This window comes from Monoraphidium neglectum (assembly GCF_000611645.1).
Source record: "Monoraphidium neglectum strain SAG 48.87 unplaced genomic scaffold scaffold00154, whole genome shotgun sequence".
NCBI lineage: Eukaryota > Viridiplantae > Chlorophyta > Chlorophyceae > Sphaeropleales > Selenastraceae > Monoraphidium > Monoraphidium neglectum.
This window is the reverse complement of record NW_014013474.1, coordinates 10,001-28,442: the sequence shown is the minus strand read 5'-3', so window position 1 is coordinate 28,442 and position 18,442 is coordinate 10,001. Positions and strand designations below refer to the sequence as shown.

Genomic DNA, 18,442 nt, shown 5'->3' with positions numbered 1-18,442 from the left:
TCGTAGAGCATCTTCCCCAGCTGTCGCTCCACCATTTCAAACTCGCTCGCTTGCGCAGGCTGCACACCTGCTCGAGATACGGGCAGAGGGCAATGAGCACGCCTTGACCTCACATGTGGCCAACTGGCAGGCTGGTGGGGGCACACCCGCCTCCGGCCAGCCACAAAGGTGGCGCGCCGCAGGGCGGCTGCAGCTGGCGGCCCGCAGCAGGACATCGCCACCCCAAATTTTAATGATACATACCCTGAAACCCTTCAAGCCTACCGTACTTCCCAGCCGCGCGTCCCTGCCGCCCCGTGAGGAATTTGCGGCCTGGGTGGAGAGTGAGGCCGTAGATGCACGCTGCGTGGCCGCGGGCCGGCCGCTGGGAGCGACCCGCCGATTTAACGACTGGCAGATGGCGCACCATAGGTGGCTGGCCAGAAGCTGCGGCCCAGACGTGCAGCGTGTGCTGAACTGGACGGCTGCCGCGCTGCACGCGTACTGGGCGGTGGCATGGGCGGCATCTGTGGTGCAGCAGGGGGCGCTAGTGCAGCGGCTGGGCGGGAGCAGGGCGGCGTAGGGCGCTGATTGCGGGCAGGTGGCCATCCCCGACCATCGTGTACGTCCCATCACTGCATCAAGTTCAAGATTTGCACATGGAGCAAAGCCATGAGCCTGGATGGCTCTAGGAGCGGGCAACCGCGATATCTTGTTACAATCCTTATTCTAATCCTAAGTGATACATTCACACAAACATGCTTTACACACTTGGCAAGCAGTGCCTGCTGCAGCTGCATTGCACACAGACCAGCTACTCTAACCTGGCGTTGGCGAAAACATCCTTGCAGATAGCAATCGGGCGCAGCATTGCTGCTGCAGGTGCACTGGGGCTGTTGCAAGCTCTCAACGGCACATACATGGAAATTGTAACAATCAAGCTTGGCCATGGCAAATTTTTTTCTGCCTAAATGAAGTCAACTGTCTGTCATGGCGTGCATGTGAAAGCTCTGCCAAGCAAGACCACTGGAAATTGACTTTAATGTAACATTCAAACAGCCTGTGGTGCCGGGGCCACGCTGGCTGTTGCCTGCCTCTCTTGGCATGCCTGGCGGTGGCCGGGCCATGCGCTGCGCATGCACTCCAGGCTGCAGTAGCGCACCGAACGGCAGCCGCGGCACAAGCGCAGCCGCGCGCCGTCCGCCGGCGCCTTGGCGCACGCCGCGCATCTATCGCCGCTCGTGCACGCGCACCCCTGCTTAGATGAGCCCTCGGTGACCACGGGCAGAGCGTGGCTGCCGCTGCTGCAGCTGCTGCTGCTGCTGGAGGCCACCGATTTCTGCTGATCCTGTTCCGAACTTGCTGCCGCACCAACTGCTGTGGGTGCCGCGTTTGAAGAGCGGCCGCCTCTGCTGTGGTTGCTGCTCGTGGTGCTGTCAGCTGGATTGTGCTGCTGCTGCTGCTGCTGCTGCTGCTGCTGCTGCTGCTGCTGCTGCTGCGGCTGCTGCTGCTGCGGCGGCGGCTCCTGCTGCTGCTGCTGCAGATCCTGGAACCGCTTCACAACATTGCAGGACACCGTAACCGCTGAGCGAGATGTCTTGTTTTGCAGACTCTGCAGGTGCGTCTCCCCGCCCATGTCGTCATCTGGCCGCACCGCCAGGAGGACACTGGCCACGCACACCGCCGCGTCACTGAAAGCCTGCAGCGCCTCGGGCCTGCATTCGCGCAACCCCTCGAGCGCGGCGGTGGCGACGGCGCCGTCTGCACTGGCGTCCATGAAGCAGTCCAGCGCCACCACAAGCTTCTCGGCGGCCTTCGGCCTCCACCCCACATCCTGCTCCGCCGACGGCCCCCTGTTACGCGGCTGCCCGTCCTTGCGAAACTCATCCGCGAGCCGCACCAGCGCCTGGGCAGCTCCAAGCACGAGGGAACGCCTCGCCTGCAGGGCCGGGAGTCGGCCGTCACGGTGCGCGGCGCATATGATGGCGTTGAGGGCGGTGGCGGCGTAGGCTAGGCCTGGCAGGCGTTGACGGTCGGCGCGGCCGCCAGACTCCTCCACTGCAGCCGTCGCCAGCTGCTGCGCCACCGCGTCCAGGATGCCTGAGCCAGACGGGGCCAGCGCCATCGCAGCAAACGCGTCGTGTGTGGCGGCGCTGTGCGCAATCAGGCAGGAGATCGCCCGCAGCGCTTCGGCCGCGAGGGCGACCAGCTCTAACGCATCTTTGCCGTCCGCGGCGCGCGCCGCCTCGCTGGCGTCGCGAAGGAGCTTGCAGAGCGTCGCCAGCGCCGCCGGGTGCGCTGAGACGGCCGCGCAGGAGAGGGGGCAGCTGCAGAGCACGGCCAGCACTATGGCAGCGTTGGCTTTGATTACAAAATCTTGGCCGTTCAGCGCCCTAAGGAGCAGCGCAATGCCGCCGTGCTTGACGACCACAGCTGCCACAGCCGCACGCTGCTGCTCGCCGCACGCGGCAGTGAGCAGCGCCAGCACCGACAGCCGGTCAGCCAGGGTTGGGTCGTCCAGCCGCGCCCCGCCGCCGCCCAGCAGCACGGACGACCCGTCGCCGAGCACGGCAGCGGCGGCCTCTTGCAGGCAGCGGCGCGTGGAATGGTTCTGCAGGACCCTCACCAGCCGCAGGGCTGGCCAGAACGTGTTCCTGTCGCCCGCCAGCTCGCGCCGCACGACCTCCATCAGAGCGCCGTCCCCGGCGATGCGCTCTGCGGCTGCGGCCGCCGCCGTCGCTGCCGCCGCGCTGTCGCTGCTGCTGTCCGCCGTCAAAGCGGTTGACAGCACCCCGAGCATCAGCAGCGGCCCGCCCGGACGCTTGTGTGTCCCTGGGGCCTTTGCGGCGGCAATGAGGATGCCGGCCACGTCCTCGGGCATCGTGAGGAGGTCAAGCTTTACTGAAGGGCTGCACTTCCACAGTTCATGCATGACTGCGCACGACAGGGTGAGCGAGTCGCGGCTGAGATTGCCGCGCGCCGCCGCGCGCACAAGCGCCTGGGCGTACCCGGCGTCTGCCATCTGGCCGGGGGGCGTCAGAGGGCGCAAGGAGAGCTTATTGGTGTCAGCCGCTGCGATGGCGAGCAGCGCCTGGAAACCCATGACAATCATGCTCACGCCTGGCCGTTTCCGGGAACGCGCTGCAGGGCACGTCGTCCGACGCCGGCATGTTTTGGCCTGTGCAGCGGCTGGAATGCCTTGCTTGTCCTCCAGCAGCAGCAGCAGCAGCACCAGCAGCACCAGCAGCAGCAGCACCAGCAGCAGCAGCAGCAGCAGCAGCAGCAGCAGCAGCAGCAGCAGCAGCAGCAGCAGCAGCAGCAGCAGCAGCAGCAGCTCTGCCGCAAACGCACCTGCTTCAAGCAGCTAGGGACGTTGAAGAAGCAGGTGCATATGGCGATTGCCAGATCTGACTCGTCGGCCAACACAGCCAGGAGAGATGCGACGGCCGCGGGCTGCAGCAGCAGCCCCTGCGGCAGCGCAGCACACACCGTTTGCATCTCCTCAACCGCATCCGCGAGCCGGCGCCGTGCTGGTGAGCCGCTGGCTGTCCGGCGAGCGGCGGCGCGCAACGCCGGGTCGCAGACACGTGCGAGCGCCGCCTCCATGCGATTCACCACGGTCTGGACGGCCGGATCCATGGCTGCGTGCGTATGATTTTGTGTCGGAGTTGTAGCATTTAAGGGTACATGGCGCCCCTTGCTCGAATGTGGGGCGAGTCCACTCTCAGATATGTGCGAGAGATTGAGCCGTTCTCGTGGCGGCAAATTTAAGCACTATCTACAGCAGTCTGGTTGGCACCTGCTGCGGCACACACATGCGGCGCCAACTTTGTGTGCGGTAGGCAGGATTACTGATTCAAACGAGGTCGAGTCAGGCAGCAGACGAGCCAGACGAGCAGCAGCACAGGCATCGCGCGTATGCATCCATGCGTCGTCGCTGCTGGGCAATCAGTACTGTCAGCAAAGCTGATTCAGGGTGCCGTTCGCCTCTTCACAGTCCTGAAGCTGTTGTAAGAGCTCCAACTGGCGACGTACCCTACTGAATCTGGTGAAAACACGCATGAGCTGATTCAATATGGTCGGGAGTCTGAGTGAGCATTAGGTGTCTCCTATTGTTGCATTGGTGTGGGGCTGTGGGGCGCAGCGGCGGATGCAAGGGTCACGAAGGGAGGCGTGCTGACAAGCAGCGTTGGTTCAGTAGTGCGCAGAGCGCTATGCAGACGAGGTTGACTGGCGTGGGTTGAGCCGGGGCCACCTGCGCACCTCGGCGGCTCGCATCCACGCGGCGCGACGCGCTACGATGTGGGATGCGGCCTGCTTTCATGGCAGCCGGCATTTCGTACAGCTTCCTGCCCGCAGTTCAAGCTCCAGGCGAAATGCGGCATGAGCACATGGAGGGTGGTGCCTGGGCGTGCGGTGGGGTGCGGGCCTCACTTTTGGGTGCTATTGATGAATACAGCATGAATGTCCTTGACCAGCCATGACAGCGTGAATACTGTTTTAATGCAGGATGTCAGGGTGGGAGGTGCGTTACATACTGCTGTCACAGCAGTATGACGTCACCAATAGTGACGACACGGTGTCGTCACTATTGGAGGACTGGACTGCAGCAATGTACATGCTTCAATTGTGACGGTGTTCAATCGAGACTTCGATGCTGTATTCCCCAAATCTTTCCAAGCCTGCTCTCCGGCCGCGTGTCCCTGCCACCATTGATGAGATGGCGGCCCGGGTCAAGCGCGAGGGGGCACGCCACATGGCCGAGGCCCGGCCGACAGGTGCGACCCGCCGCTTTGACCACTGGGAGATGGCGCATCATTGGTGGCTGGCCAGACGCTGCGGCCCAGACGTGCGGCGCGTGCCTGACTGGACGGCCGCGGCGCTGCACGCGTACTGGGCGGCAGCTTGCTTGGGCCGCATTCGCGGGGCAGCAGTGGGCGCGGGCGCTGGCGCTGTGGCTGGGCGGATGCAAGGCAGCGTAGGGCGCTCATTGCAGGCAGGTAATCAACTAAGCTTGAACATCCCATCACTGCACCAAGCCTCAAACCTGGACTTGAATCAATGAGATACTTTCAAACACACCGTACATGATTCATCCATGCGGAGCCTGCTGTGTACTGCCGTTACGGCGCGCCGCTGCCCGGCAGCTGCCCTGGCTGCTGACGGCCAAAAGCGCGACGACGCTTGCGGCGCGCCATGAGTGGTTTTCTCAGGAAGTGTGCGCGCCTCACCCCGCAAAAATCAATTGCCGTTCGTGGGCACCTGGCACTGTGAGAGAGTGCCGTCCTGCGCCTTGTGTGACTTCCAACATGCTTGCCGCCTACTTCTTTGCTTCCCCAGCAAATCCTTGTCGCTACGCCCAGCGCAGTCAGCGCTTGGTTTTGTTCGGTCCACAGCGTGCGCTCCCGCTCCCCTACAAGGGGGGGGGGGGCGCCGGCAGTCGGCTGCCTTGCCGCTGCCCAGCATCCACACAGAGCGGCACCGCCCGCATGGTGCCCTCACATCACATGTGTAATTGATATTACAGTACAGCTGCACGCAGCTGCATTACAAGCACACCAGCTTTACTGTACTCTGAGCTGGCTCTGAAACAACACATCCTTGCAGGAAGCAATCGGGCTCTGAGGCACATGCCATGTGCAGGGCATGCCGCTGATGCCTGTGATTACACTGGGGCTGTGGCAAGCAATATTTCAGCTCACACACATCAGGATTGTAACAATAATGCTTGGGGCACAGCAATGAGTGTGCGGCACCCAGTCACCTGTAACCATCCTACTGTAAATCTGATCAGCTTGATCCGTCATCTCGTGCATTTGTAAGCAGTCTCAAGCAAGACCACATTGGAGGCCTCACTCCCACGTGACAATCAAACAGCCTGTGGTGCCGGGGCCACGCTGGCTGTGGCCTGCCTCTCTTGGCATGCCTGGCGATGGCCGGGCCACGCGCTGCGCATGCACTCCAGGCTGCAGTAGCGCACCGAGCGGCAGCCGCGGCACAAGCGCAGCCGCGCGCCGTCCGCCGGCGTCTTGGCGCACGCCGCGCATTCATTGCCGCTCGCGGGCCCGCGCCCCTGCTCGGATGAGCCCTCGCCGACAGCAGGCAAAGCGCGGCTGCTGCTGGAGACCGCCGGTTTTGCCGATCCTGTTCCAAACATGTTGGCGCACCGGCTGGTGCGGGATCCACGCCTGTTGCGCGGTCGCCTCTGCTGCGGCCGCTGCTGGTGGTGCTGTCGGCTGAGTTCTGCTGGTGCTGCTGCTGCTGGTGGTGCTGCTGGTGGTGGTGGTGGTGGTGGTGGTGGTGGTGCTGCTGCTGCTGCTGCTGGTGTTCCTGGTGCCGCTGCTGCAGCTGCTGCTCCTCCTGCTGCTGCTGACTCAGGTGTGGCTGCTGCTGATGATGATTATGATTATGATGATGTTGATCTACCTCGTTCGGCCGCGACTGCTCCAGGTGTGGCAGCTGCTGCTGCTGCGGCTGCTGCGGCTGCTGCTGCTGCTGCTTCAGATCCTCATATCGCAATGACAGGCGCATAAGCATGGCAGCAAACGCCTCGTCATGGAGCCTCTGCTCGTGCGTCTCTGCGCCGTCATCTGGCCACGCCGCCACAAGTGCGGTGGCCGCGCGCGCCGCCGCGTCCTTTAAGGCCTCCACCGCCTCGGGCCCGCTCTCACGCAACGCCGCAAGCGCGGCGTCGGCGCCGCCGCCGTCTGCGGTGACGTCCGTGAGGCAGTCCAGCGCGGCCAAGAGCATTTTGGCTTCGTTCAACACCCACCTCTCGTTCTGCTCGGGCGGGCCCCCGCCACGCGGGTGCCCGTCCCTTTGAAAGACATGCGCGACCCGCACCAGCGCCTGGGCGGCCCCAAGCACAAGGATACGCCTCTTCTGCAGGGCCGCGAGCCGGCCGCAGCGGCTCGCGGTGCGCGTGATGGCGTCCAGGGCGGTGGCGGCGGCGGCCAGCACTCGCAGGGGGCGACGGTTGCTGATGTGTGGGTGCTCGCCCCCTAGGGGCGCCGCCAGCTGCCGTTCCAACGCGTCTAGGATGCCCGAGCCAGACGGGGCCAGCGCCATCTTGGCGAACGCATCGCCTGCGGCGGCGCTGTGCGCAATCAGGCGTCGGATCACCAGCAGCGCGTCGTCCGCGAGCAAAGCAAACCCGTGCGCCTCGTCGCCGTTCGCGGCGCCCGCGGCCGCGCCGGCGGCGCGCAGCGCGTTGGCGAGGGTCGCGAGCGCCGCCGGGTGCGCCGAGACGGCCGCGCGGGAGCGGGGGCAGGTGCAGAGCTCGAAGAGCACGGTGATGGAATTGGCCTTAATGTCAAAACTTTGGTTGATCAGTGCCTTGAGCAGCAGCCCGATGAAGCCGTGCTTGGCCACCGCAGCCGCCACGGCCGCGTGCTGCTCATCGCCGCACGTCACCAGGAGACGCGCCAGCACGGAAAGCCTGTTGTCCAAAGAAGGGTCGCCCAGCCGCACCCCGCCGCCGCCCAGCAGCACGGACGTCCCGTCGCCGAGCACGGCGAGAGCGGCCTCCAGCAGGCGGGGGTGCGCGTGGTAGCTCAGCAGGGCCCTGACCAGCCGCAAGGCTGACTCAAACGCGTCGCTGTCGCTGGCGAGCTGGCGCCGCACGACCTCCATCAGAGCGCCGTCCCCCGCAACGCGTTCTGCCGCCGCAGCTGCAGCAGCGGCCGTTGCCGACGCGCCGCTGCCGCTGCCGCCTTGAGTCGAAACGACTGACAACAACCCAAGCATCAGCAGCGGCCCGCCCGTGCACTCCTGTGCCCCTGGGGCTGTCGCCGCGGCGATAAGGACGCCGGCCGCGTCGTCAGGCATCAAGAGGAGGTCGTCCCTCACTGAAAGCCTGCACCTGCACAGGGCGTGCATGACCATGCACGCCTGGTCGAGCGATGTGCCACTGCAAGCGCCGCGCGTCGCCAAACGCGTGAGTGCCTGGGCAAAGCCCGCGTCTGCCATCTGGCGGGGGACGTCGGCGGGGGCAAGGAGAGCTGGTTGCTGCAAGCCGCAATGCAGACATGCAAAGCATGTGCAGGCCTGCTCGCTTTCCAGGGACGCGCTGCCCTGCCCGCCGTCCAGCACAGGCGTGTTCCGGCCGGATCAGCAGCCAGCGTCCCTTATCCCTTGTCCTTTGCAGCAGTACCACTGCAGCCGCGGACGCACCTGCCGTAAGCAGCTGGACACCTTATAGAAGCAGGTGCAGGTGGCGATTGCGAGATCTGACTCCAGCGTGCTGGCTGACTCGTCAACCAATATGGCCAGGAGAGATGCGATGGTCGCGGGCCGCAGCAGCAGCCCCGGTGGCAGCGCCTCGCATGACCTTCAAGCCCTTTGACTGCTTTCTTGAGCAGGCGTGTTGTTGAGGCGCAATCTTGGCGGCGGGCGGCGGCGCGCAATGCGGGGTCGCAGACACGCGCGAGCGCCGCCTCCACGCGATCCGCCACGGCCTGGACGGCCGGATCCATGGCTGCGTGTGTATGATATTGTGTCAGTGTTGTAACAGCTAAGGGTACATGTCACCCACGCCTTGCTCAGACCTGCCAGGGCGAGTCGACGCTCGGATGTGTGCGACAAATTGACTTTCGTTCGGTTGAAGACGGACGTTGGTTAGGGCAGCTTGAAGCAGTCTAGTCGGGTTGATCTGCGGCACTGGCGTTCGACGCCGAGTCTTCCTACGGAAGCCAGGCTGACTGATCCAAGATGACAAGTGACTGGGTGAGGCAGCGGACGGCAATGCACCGCGCATATGCATCCATGCGGCGGAGCTGCTTGGAAAATGGTGCTGTGCCCAGCACTGCGATGCCAAGTGGTACTCTCATCCCTACAGCTGTAACCGTTGGCGCGCACACTTGCAGCTGACCCAGGTCGAGCTGCGCTTGACCCCTTGCATGTCGCCACATTTGCAGCTGAACCAGCTGTGTTTGACCCTTTGCATGTACCTTCTCAACAAAAAGTTACGTTGCAGATGGCACAGCAGGCGTACAAGTGCATGCAAGCGTGTGTATGTTGGTGTGCTTCTGAGCATGTGCATGCGTGCACGCGCGCGTGATCAAGTTGTGCGCACGCATGTGCATGCGATTGTGAGTGTGTGCGTGCATGTGTATGTGCGGGGTAGGCGTGCGCCCGCCCGCACGTATATGCATGAGGGCGTTGCTTTGATGAAGCAGGTATGCCTTGGATTGCCCTAAGGCAAGCTTGCCAGGCCGGCAGGGTGGGGCAGTTGCGCCTGGGTGTGAGCTCGACGAATTTAAATGAGCAGCATGCCAGGTGCTAGAGTGTATCCGCAAATAAAGCCATTGACAGCATGACACATAGAGGCAGGCAGGCACCCCAGCCAAGCAGCACGCCTGGGCACGACAATCAGCAGCCCGTGATCCTACAGGTGGCAGGTCTTCAAAGCTCTGACACCTTCCTGCAGCACCACCAACGAGAATCAGCCACTATTGGCTCACTGCATTGGTGATTTCTTAGTGTGCGCATTGTTCGCTGCCAAAGGCCGGCATCGGCCCCTTGGCCAACAGCAGCGCTACAGGTCGTTTCTGTCGTTGGCGTGCCGCACGTTGCTTGATCCACCGGCAAGCACGAGCAGCACGTGGTTGCGGAAGCTGCCGAGCAGCTGCTTGCCAGCTTGGCGCTGTGGGCGCGGCGTCCTTGTAGCTGTTGTAAGAGCTCCAATATGAGCCATAGCCGACTGTCGTTCATCAACGAAAACATGTGTGCGTGAGCGGATAGGATGGTGGTATTCAAGCAAGGTGGTACAAAAAAGGATCTCGCTCACATTCTTGCAGGAGGGTGGGCTTGTTGCCCATGAGATTCAGGGACTGAGGAGGCGGTGGCGGCGCCGCGCGGGGTGATTCAGGAAGGGGCCGATGTGATGGACGAGGCAGCGAGGTCTATGGTTGGCTTTGACTGCTGGGCGGTACAGCGGCTCATGGGAGTAACTGCAATCGGGATATGGGCAGCAGCATGGCGCTGAGCTGGCGGGTATGTCGGGCCGACTTGATGATGTCATGCGTACTGCTCCATGAATGACTCATGGAAATCCCTGCACGTCCGGGGCGGTGCGATACAAAAGATTGGGTGAGAGGGTGTGTGGTATCAGGCTTCAAACGTTGATGCTGATGGAATTTGCATCATAAGAGTGCAGTGAGGCGCAGCAGCGGAGGCTAGTCCACAGGCCAAGGAGGGAGGCGTGCTTGTGCACAGCAATTATTGTGGTGGTGTGCAGCGCCTTCTGTTTTGGCTGGTGCGCACATGCACGCCTCCGACCCGCTACAGAGGTCGTGCGCTGTAGAGCGACCGCAGCTGGCGCCCAGCAGGAGGGCATCGCACACTGCAACAACAGGGGTTTTCCTTACCCTTTCCTTGGGGGTCTGCTGTAAGGAGCTGTAGGGGATGGCTAAGGATTATCTAAGGACTTGTGGGGTCCTGCTGGCTCGCAAGCTAAGGAGATTTAAGGAGCTCCAGGGGACACGTTACGGAATGATTAGCTAGGGAGTCTTGCCACGCCTCCTGGCCACATGCAGCAGCATTGATGCCCGCTGCTTGGGCCTGCAGGGGTACCTGTCTGGGTATTTTATCATTACATGAGGCGTGCCGTGACGATGGCCCATCAGTGCCATGCGTGCGTGCAAGGGGTAGTCGGGGGCGGGGGGGCGCGCTGCGCGCCTAAGGAGCCGCGCAGGCGGCTGCGCCGCATGCATGCAAGGCGGTGCTGTGCACGCAAAGAAAAAGACAGAGTGCAAGCTGTGGAAGGATCGAAGCCAGCACAAGTAACAGGCACACGCACAGCAGCAACACCGCAGTGCGCATGTGCGCGCGTCCATGAGCACGTAGCAGCCAGCGGCGCTGGCATGCAAGGCAGTGCCGTGCACGTGCAGATTCAGGGCAAATTCATGCCGCTGATGCCTGTGATTACGCTGGGGCTGTTGCAAGCTATCTTACAGCTCATACAATCGGAATTATAAATATTAATGCTTGGGATACGGCAATAGTTCTCCGGCACCAACTCAACTGTACTGATCCTAATCAACTTGATCTGTGATGTCATGCATGTGTAAGCTATCTCGAGCAAGACCACTAGAAGCCTGACCTAAATGTAGCAATCAAACAGCCTGTGGCGCCGCAGCCGCGCTGGCTTCTGCCTGCCGCTCTTGGCATGCATGACGGTGGCCGGGCCATGCGCTGCGCATGCACTCCAGGCTGCAGTAGCGCACCGAGCGGCAGCCACGGCACAAGCGCAGCCGTGCGCCGTCCGCCGGTTTCTGGGCGCACGCTGCGCATCTATCGCCGCTTGCGGGCACGTGCCCCTGCTCGGATGAGCCCTTGCCGACAGCGGGCGAAGCCCGGCTGCTGCCGCTGCTACCGCTGCTGGAGGCCAGCGGTTTTTGCCGATCCTGTTCCAAACTTGCTGCCGCACCCGCTGGTGCGAGACCAACGCCTGTTGCACGCTCGCCACTGCTGCGGCCGCTGCTGGTAGTGCTGGCGGCTGAGTCCTGCTGCTGGTGCTGCTGCTGCTGCTGCTGGTAGTGCTGCTGATGCTGGTGTTGCTGCTGCTGGTGTTGCTTGTGCTGGTGCTGCTGCTTCTGCTGCTGCTGCTGCTGCTGCTGATCATGCTGATGTTGATCTACCTCTTTCTGCCGCGACTGCTCCTGGTGTCGCAGCTGCTGCTGCAGCTGCTGCCGCCGCTGTTGCTGCTGCTGATGTTGCTGGTGCTGCTGCTGTTGCTGCTGACTCGGGTGTGGCTGCTGCTGCTGCTGCTGCTGCTGCTGCTGCCGCTGCTGCTGCTGCTGCTGCTGCCGGAGATCCTCAAATCGCCTCGCCAGGCGCATAGGCATGGCAGCTTCAAATGCCTCGTCATGCTGCAGCGTTTGCTTGTCCGCCTCTGCGCCGTTACTTGGCCGCGCCGCCATGACGGCGTCGCCCGCGCGCCCCGCCGCGTCCCCAAAAGCCTGCAGCGCCTCGGGCCCGCATTCACGCAGTGCCCCGAGCGCAGCGGCGGCGCCGCCGTCGTCTGCGGTGCCGTCCGTGAGGCAGTCCAGCGCGGCTAAGAGCGCCTCGGCCGCCTTTAACGTGAGCCTCTGACCATGCTCTGGCGGCGGGCCCCCGTCAAGCGGGCGCTCGTCGCCGCGAAGGTCTCCCGCGACCCGCACCAGCGCCTGGGCGGCCCCGAGCACGAAAGGACGCCTCGTCTGCAGCGCCGCGAGCCGACCGCCGCGGCGCGCGGCGAAAGTGGTGGCGTTAAGGGCGGTGGCGGCGGCGGCCAGCACTGGCAGGTCGTCACGGTCGCCTGGGCCGGCAGACTCGGCCACGACGGGCGCAGACAGTTGCCGTTCCACCGCGGCCAGGATGCCCGAGCCAGACGGGGCCAGCGCCATCGCGGCGAACGCGTCGCCTGCGGCGGCGCTGTGCGCGATCAGCAAGCATATCGCCTGCAGCGCGTTGTGCGCGGGATCGGCGAGCTCGCGCGCATCTTCGCTACCCGTGGCGCTGGCCGCGGCGCTGGCATCGCGCAGCAGATTGGCTAGGGCGGCGAGCGCCGCTGGGTGTGCGGAGACGGCCGCGCAGGCGACCGGGGAGCTGCAGAGCACGACGAGCACGACAGCGGCATTGGTCTTGGTGGCAAGATCTCGGTGGGTCAGCGACCTGAGCAGCAGCCCAATGAAGCCGTGCTCGGCGACCACCGCCGCCACGGCTGTACGCTGCTCCTCCCCGCACGCCGCGACGTGCACCGCCAGCGCTGACAGCCGGTCAGCCAGGGTTGGGTCGTCCAGCCGCGCCCTGCCGCCGCCCAGCAGCACGGACGCCCCGTCGCCGAGCACGGCGACGGTGGCCTCCCACGCGCGGCGTGTGAGGTGGCCCTGCAGGACCCTGACCAGCCGCAGGGCTGCCCCAAACGTGTCGCTGTCGCCGGCCAGCTGGAGCCGCACGACCTCCATCAGAGCGCTGTCCCCCGCGATGCGCTCTGCCGCTGCCGCCGCCGCCGCCGCCGCCGCGCTGTCCTTGCTGCCGTTTGCTACCAAAGAGGATGACAGCTCTCCGAGCATCACCAGCGGCCAGCCCGCCCGATTTTGTGTCCCTTGGCGCTTCGCCGCAGCGATGAGAACGCCAATTGCGTCTTCGGGCATCAAAAGGAGGTCAAACCTCAGTGACGGGCTGCACTTGCACAAAACGTGCAAGACGTTGGACGCGATGTTGAGCGAGTGGCCGCTGAGATCGACACGCGCCGCCAAACGCATGAGTGCCTGGGCGTAGCCTGCGTCGGCCATCTGGCAGGGGGCATTGGCGGGCGCAACGAGAGCAGGTTGGCGCAAGCCGCTGCGCTGGCGAGCAGCACCGCAGACATGGAGGACATGTACAGGGTGCCTGGTCGGTTCCCAGGCGAACGCTGCCGTGCCCGTCGTTCATCGCGCACACGTGTCGGCCCCAGCAGCGGCTGGCATAGCTTGCTCCTCCGAGGCACACCACTCCTCCTCCTTCGCAGCAGCTGCACCACGGGCGCCTACGCACCTGCTGCAAGCAGCTTGGCGCCTCGAAGAAGCAGGTGCAGGTGGCAATCGCCAGATCTAATTCCAGCATGCTGGCTGACTCGTCAGCCAACACAGCCTGCAGGGATGCGACCGTCGCGGGCTGCAGCAGCAGCCCTTGCGGCAGCGCAGCGCACACCGTTAGCATCCCCTCAGCGGCATCACGGAGCAGGCGCCGTGCTTTTGAGGCGCTGGCCCTGCAGCGGGCGGCGGCACGCAACGCCGGGTCGACAACACGTGCGAGTGCCGCCTCCACGCGGGTCGCCACGGCTTGCGCGGCCGGGTCCATGGCTGCGTGCGTATATTTTTGTGTCATAAATGTATCAGCTAAGGGTACATTACATGTCACCCACGGCTTGCTCAGACGTGCCAGAGCAAAACCATGCTCTGATCATAATCTGATCCGTGCGACAAATTGAGCCGTTCTTACGAAAGCAAAAATTGATGTGTGCAGCTTGCAGCAGCCTAATTGGATCGACTTGCAGCACTTGTGCGCAACGCCGACTTGACATGCGGTAGACAGGATGACTGATCCAACCAAGTCGAGTGAGGCAGCGGAGGGGAGCACCATGCATCAGGGGTACCGTATGCATTCATGCATCGGCGCTGCTAGGCATTCAGTATTGTCAGCAATCATGCTTCAGGACGCCACACGCCACATCACAAACACAAACTCCCCGCACTAAGCACTGCAAGACCTCCCACGTGGTAATTTCACCGCCACCCACTGGAGTGCACACTTGCTTTTGATTCAGCTGCTTTTGACCCCTTGCATGAAAGCTACGCCTGCATCATATCAACATCCTCACACACACATGATAACATGCGGGACCTGCTGCAGCTGCATTACAAGCGGAACAACCTGGCTAGAGACAACACATTCTTGCAGGTGGCAATTGGGTGTTTGGGCAACCATATGCGCAGTAGTGCTGCTGCTCGCAACAGCGCTGCTGCTGATTGCAATCGGGCTGTTGCAAGCGTTGCAGCACACATACATCACAACCATGTTAAACAAAGTTGGGCATGCACTTGGTATGATAATGAGTATTCGGCACAAAGTCAACTTGATCTATCATGGCGTGCATGTGAAAGACGTTCAGGCAAGACCACTGGAACCTTGGGCGTTGGTGCAACAATTAAACAGCCTGGGGTGCTGCAGCCGCGCTGGCTGTGGCCTGCCTCTCTTGGCATGCCTGGCGGTGGCCGGGCCACGCGCTGCGCATGCATTCCAGGCTGCAGTAGCGCACTGAGCGGCAGCCACGGCACAAGCGCAGCCGCGCGCCGTCCGCCGGCGTTTTGGCGCAAGCCGCACAGCTGTCGCCGCCTGTGCGCCCACGGCCCTGCTTGGATGAGCCCTCGCCGACCGCGGGCAGAGCGTGACTGCTGCTGCTGCTGCTGCTGCTGCTGCTGGAGGCCGCTGCTTTCCGCTGCTGCCCTGCCGATCTTGCTGTTGCACCTGCTTGTGTGGGTGCTGTGTATGGTGAGGAATTGTCTCTGCTGCGGCCGCTGCTGGTGGTGCTGTTGGCTGAATTGTGCTGCTGCTGCTGCTGCCGCTGCTGCTGCTGCTGCTGGTATTGGTGCTGCTGTTGACTCGTGTATGAGTGCTGCTCCCCCGACTGCTGCGGCTGCTCCTGCTCCTGCTCCTGCTGCTCCTGCTCCTGCTCCTGCTGCTGCTGAAGTATATCCTCAAATCGCTTGGCCACACTCTGTACTGCAGCGAGCAACGCTGCGTTTTGCTGCAGCTCCTGTCTGTGCGCCTCTGCGCCCACGCCGCCACCTGGCAGCGCTGCCAGGAGGGCGTCGGCTGCACACGTCGCTGCGTCCCTGAAATCTTGCAAGGCCTCAAGTCCACTTTCATGCAGCGCCCCGAGCGCGGCGGCGGCGTCGCCGCCGCCGCCGCCATCTGTAGTCGCGTCAGTGAGGGTGTCCAGCGCGAACACGAGCAACTTTGCCGTCCCCCAAATCCATTCCTCATCTTGCTCTGGCGGCCCCCCATCATGCGGGCGCCTGCGCCTGCGAAAGCCATCCGTAATATGCAACAACGCCCTGGCGGCCCCGAGCACGAGGGGACGCCTCCTCTGCAGCGCCGCGAGCCGGCCGCCGCGGCGCGCCGCGCGCGTGAGGACGTTGAGGGCGGAGATGGCGCAGGCCAGCCCTGCCAGGCGGTGACGGTCGCCAGGGCCGGCGCGCTCATCCACGGCGGGCGCTGCCAGCTGCCGCGCCACGTAATCGAGGATGCCTGACCCAGACGGGGCCAGCGCCATCGCGGCGAACGTGTCGTGTGCGGCGGCGCTGTGCGCCATGAGGAAGCAGACCGCCTGCAGCGCATCGCACGCGAGGGCGGCGAGCTCCTGCGCCTCTTCGTCGTCCGCGGCGCCCGCGGCCGCGCCGGTGGCGCGCAGCACGTTGGCGAGCGCGGCGAGCGCCGCCGGGTGCGCGCAGACGGCCGCGCGTGTGACGGGGCAGCTGCACAGCACGAGCAGCAAACCGGCGGCGCTGGCCCTGATGGTGTGATCTGTGTTCGTCAGCGCCCTGAGCAACAGCGTGATGACGCCGCGCTCGACAACCACGGCCGCCACCTCCGCTCGCTGCTCCTCGCCGCACGCGGCGATGAGCAGCCCCAGCACTGCAGTCCTGTCGCCCATGTGAGGGTCGCCCAGCCGCGCACCGCCGCCGCCCAGCAGCATGGGCGACCCGTCGCCGAGCACGGCGACCGCCGCCTCCCGTGCGCGGCGGCGCGAGGGGTCCCGCAGCAAGGCCCTAACCAGCCGCAAGGCGGGACCAAACGTGTCGCCGTCGCCGGCGAGCTGGCGGCGCACGAAGTCCAGCAGCGCGCCGTCCCCCGCGATGCGCTCTGCCGTAGCCGCCGCAGCCGCAGCCGCAGCCGCAGCCGCAGCCGCAGCCGCGGCCGCCGCCGTCGCCGCCGCGCCGCCGCCGCCGTCGTCCTCAGTGGGAACGAACAACAGCTCTCCGAGCACCAGCAGCGGCCCGCCCGCGCACACCTGTGTCCCTGGGGCCTTTGCCGCGGCAATGAGAATGCCGGCCACGTCCTCAGGCATCGTGAGGAGGTCAAGCCTCACCGAGGGGCTGCACTGACACAGCGCGTGAATGACGTCGCATGCGCCGTTGCGCGAGTCGCGGTCGATGTCGCCGCGCACGGCCACACGCATCAGTGCCTGGGCGTACCCTGCGTCTGCCATCTGGCCGGGGGCGTTGGCGGGGGCGGGGTGAGCTGGTTGGTGCAAGCCGCTGCCCTGGAGAGGAGCACCGCAGACATGGGCGTACAGGCCTGGTCAGTTTCTAGAGACGCGCTGCCGTGCCCGCCGTCCGCAGCCAGCATCTGCCGGCTGGGGCCAGCATATGTCGGCCGGAGCAGCGGCTGGCGTTCCTTGCTCATCCTCCGCCTTTGCAGCAGCACCACCATGGCCGCAGACGCACCTGCTGCAAGCAGCTAGGCGTCTCAATGAAGCAGGAGCAGGCGGTGATGGCCAAATCCATCGGCAGGGTGGCTGTCGACTCGTCTTCCAGCATAGCCAGGAGGGATGCCACGACCGCGGGCCGCAGCATCAGCCCCTGCGGCAGCTCCCTGCATGCCGTTTGGATCCCTTGAATGGCTTTTGAGACCAGGCGTCGCACTTTTGAGGCGCCGGCACGGCGGCGGGCAGCGGCGCGCAGTGCTGGGTCGTAGATAAGTGCGAGTGCCGCCTCCGTGCGATCCGCCACGGCCTGGACAGCCGCGTCCATGACAACTACGTGCAGTTTTAGATTGAAGTTGTAACAGCTATAAGTACATGTCGCCCGCGCCGTGCTCGGACGAGTCACTCGCAATCTCTATTCGTGCGATGAATGGCGCGTTTGTTTAATAGAGCTTTTGCGTCAATAGCAATGTTGACTAAAAGCAACTCATCACACAATGTGATTTTGTGATACGAGTCCCGGTGGAACGGGTACGGGCAGGGATACCCCACTCGCTTTGTGCACTCCGCTGGCTGCCGCACACCTGTTCCTTTGATCCCTGGTGAGACGGTGACGACCGACTACGACTCCAAGGTAGTTGAGGTATACTTCTAGTTGATTGTCGCAACGGCAAGCATTTTTTTGGGTTCGACCTGCAGCACTTGCGCGCAACGCCGACCTGGCGCACAGTGTCAGGCACTGTAGGCGCGAACACAAACACGCAACGCGAACAATGTTTCCGCTAAGAACAAGACTTACAGAGATCCGGGACGCACGGGTTGTTGATGCAGCGGAGCACTACCGTATGCATCGCGCATGAGCTTTCATGCAGCCGAGCTCCTTGGCAACGGCACTGTCAGCCACAAGGCGTAATGACGCCGCATGCCACATTGCAGCACACACTCCCTCCACAAAGCGCTGCAACGCCTGGCAGGGCTGAGTACCCGGCGAAGTTTCTCCCCGATACACCGTTGAAGCAGAGACAGAAGAGGGCTGCAATACCTCCCAAGTGGCATTCTCACCGTCACCCAATGGTGCGCATACTTGCTATTGACCCAGCTGCGCTAGCCCCTTGCATATCCCGACCGAACCAACAACAAATGTATTACAGGTGGCGCAGCACGTGTGCATGTGCATGCAAGCGTGCGTGTGGTTGCGTGCTTGTGTGCATGCACGCACGTGATCAGGTTGTGAATGCAATTGTGTGTGCGTGTGTGCACGAGTGTGTGCAGGGGCGGGAGTGCGCACACGCGCACATATGCGAATGAGGGTGTTGCTTTGAGCAATTAGGTAAGCCTTTGCCATGATATCAGGCAAGGTTGCCAGGCCGGCAGGGCAGCAACTGAGCCTGGGTGTGAGCTCAATAAGCTTGAATATCCAGGATGTCAGGTGGTAGTGTGCAGCCGCAATCATATCAAAACGCCGCAGGGCACACACAGGAAGGCAGACACCCCATTTCAGCAGGTTGCATG

General features: G+C 63.7%; 5 protein-coding genes across 5 annotated transcripts; 1 reads left to right on the top strand and 4 right to left on the bottom strand.

Annotated features, from left to right (window-relative positions):
* Window positions 1-1,030: 1,030 nt before the first annotated feature.
* Window positions 1,031-2,860, bottom strand: MNEG_1528 (hypothetical protein; the record flags this gene model as incomplete). The annotated part of the gene is made up of 1 exon (XM_014049995.1): window positions 1,031-2,860. One exon carries the CDS (start codon window positions 2,858-2,860, stop codon window positions 1,031-1,033), a length of 1,830 nt encoding a protein of 609 aa, XP_013905449.1.
* Window positions 2,861-2,909: 49 nt separating this feature from the next.
* MNEG_1527 (hypothetical protein) lies at window positions 2,910-3,634 on the top strand (the record flags this gene model as incomplete). The annotated part of the gene is made up of 3 exons (XM_014049994.1): window positions 2,910-2,927; window positions 3,194-3,364; window positions 3,563-3,634. 3 exons carry the CDS (start codon window positions 2,910-2,912, stop codon window positions 3,632-3,634), a joined length of 261 nt encoding a protein of 86 aa, XP_013905448.1.
* Window positions 3,635-5,848: 2,214 nt separating this feature from the next.
* MNEG_1526 (hypothetical protein) lies at window positions 5,849-7,611 on the bottom strand (the record flags this gene model as incomplete). Its single annotated transcript, XM_014049993.1, has 3 exons — window positions 5,849-6,123; window positions 6,147-6,249; window positions 6,406-7,611. 3 exons carry the CDS (start codon window positions 7,609-7,611, stop codon window positions 5,849-5,851), a joined length of 1,584 nt encoding a protein of 527 aa, XP_013905447.1.
* A 3,401-nt stretch (window positions 7,612-11,012) lies between these two features.
* Window positions 11,013-13,115, bottom strand: MNEG_1525 (hypothetical protein; the record flags this gene model as incomplete). The annotated part of the gene is made up of 2 exons (XM_014049992.1): window positions 11,013-11,026; window positions 11,408-13,115. The coding sequence occupies 2 exons, from the start codon at window positions 13,113-13,115 to the stop codon at window positions 11,013-11,015; spliced, it is 1,722 nt and encodes a 573-aa protein (XP_013905446.1).
* A 2,394-nt stretch (window positions 13,116-15,509) lies between these two features.
* MNEG_1524 (hypothetical protein) lies at window positions 15,510-17,045 on the bottom strand (the record flags this gene model as incomplete). Its single annotated transcript, XM_014049991.1, has 3 exons — window positions 15,510-15,527; window positions 15,641-16,714; window positions 16,953-17,045. The coding sequence occupies 3 exons, from the start codon at window positions 17,043-17,045 to the stop codon at window positions 15,510-15,512; spliced, it is 1,185 nt and encodes a 394-aa protein (XP_013905445.1).
* Window positions 17,046-18,442: the final 1,397 nt, after the last annotated feature.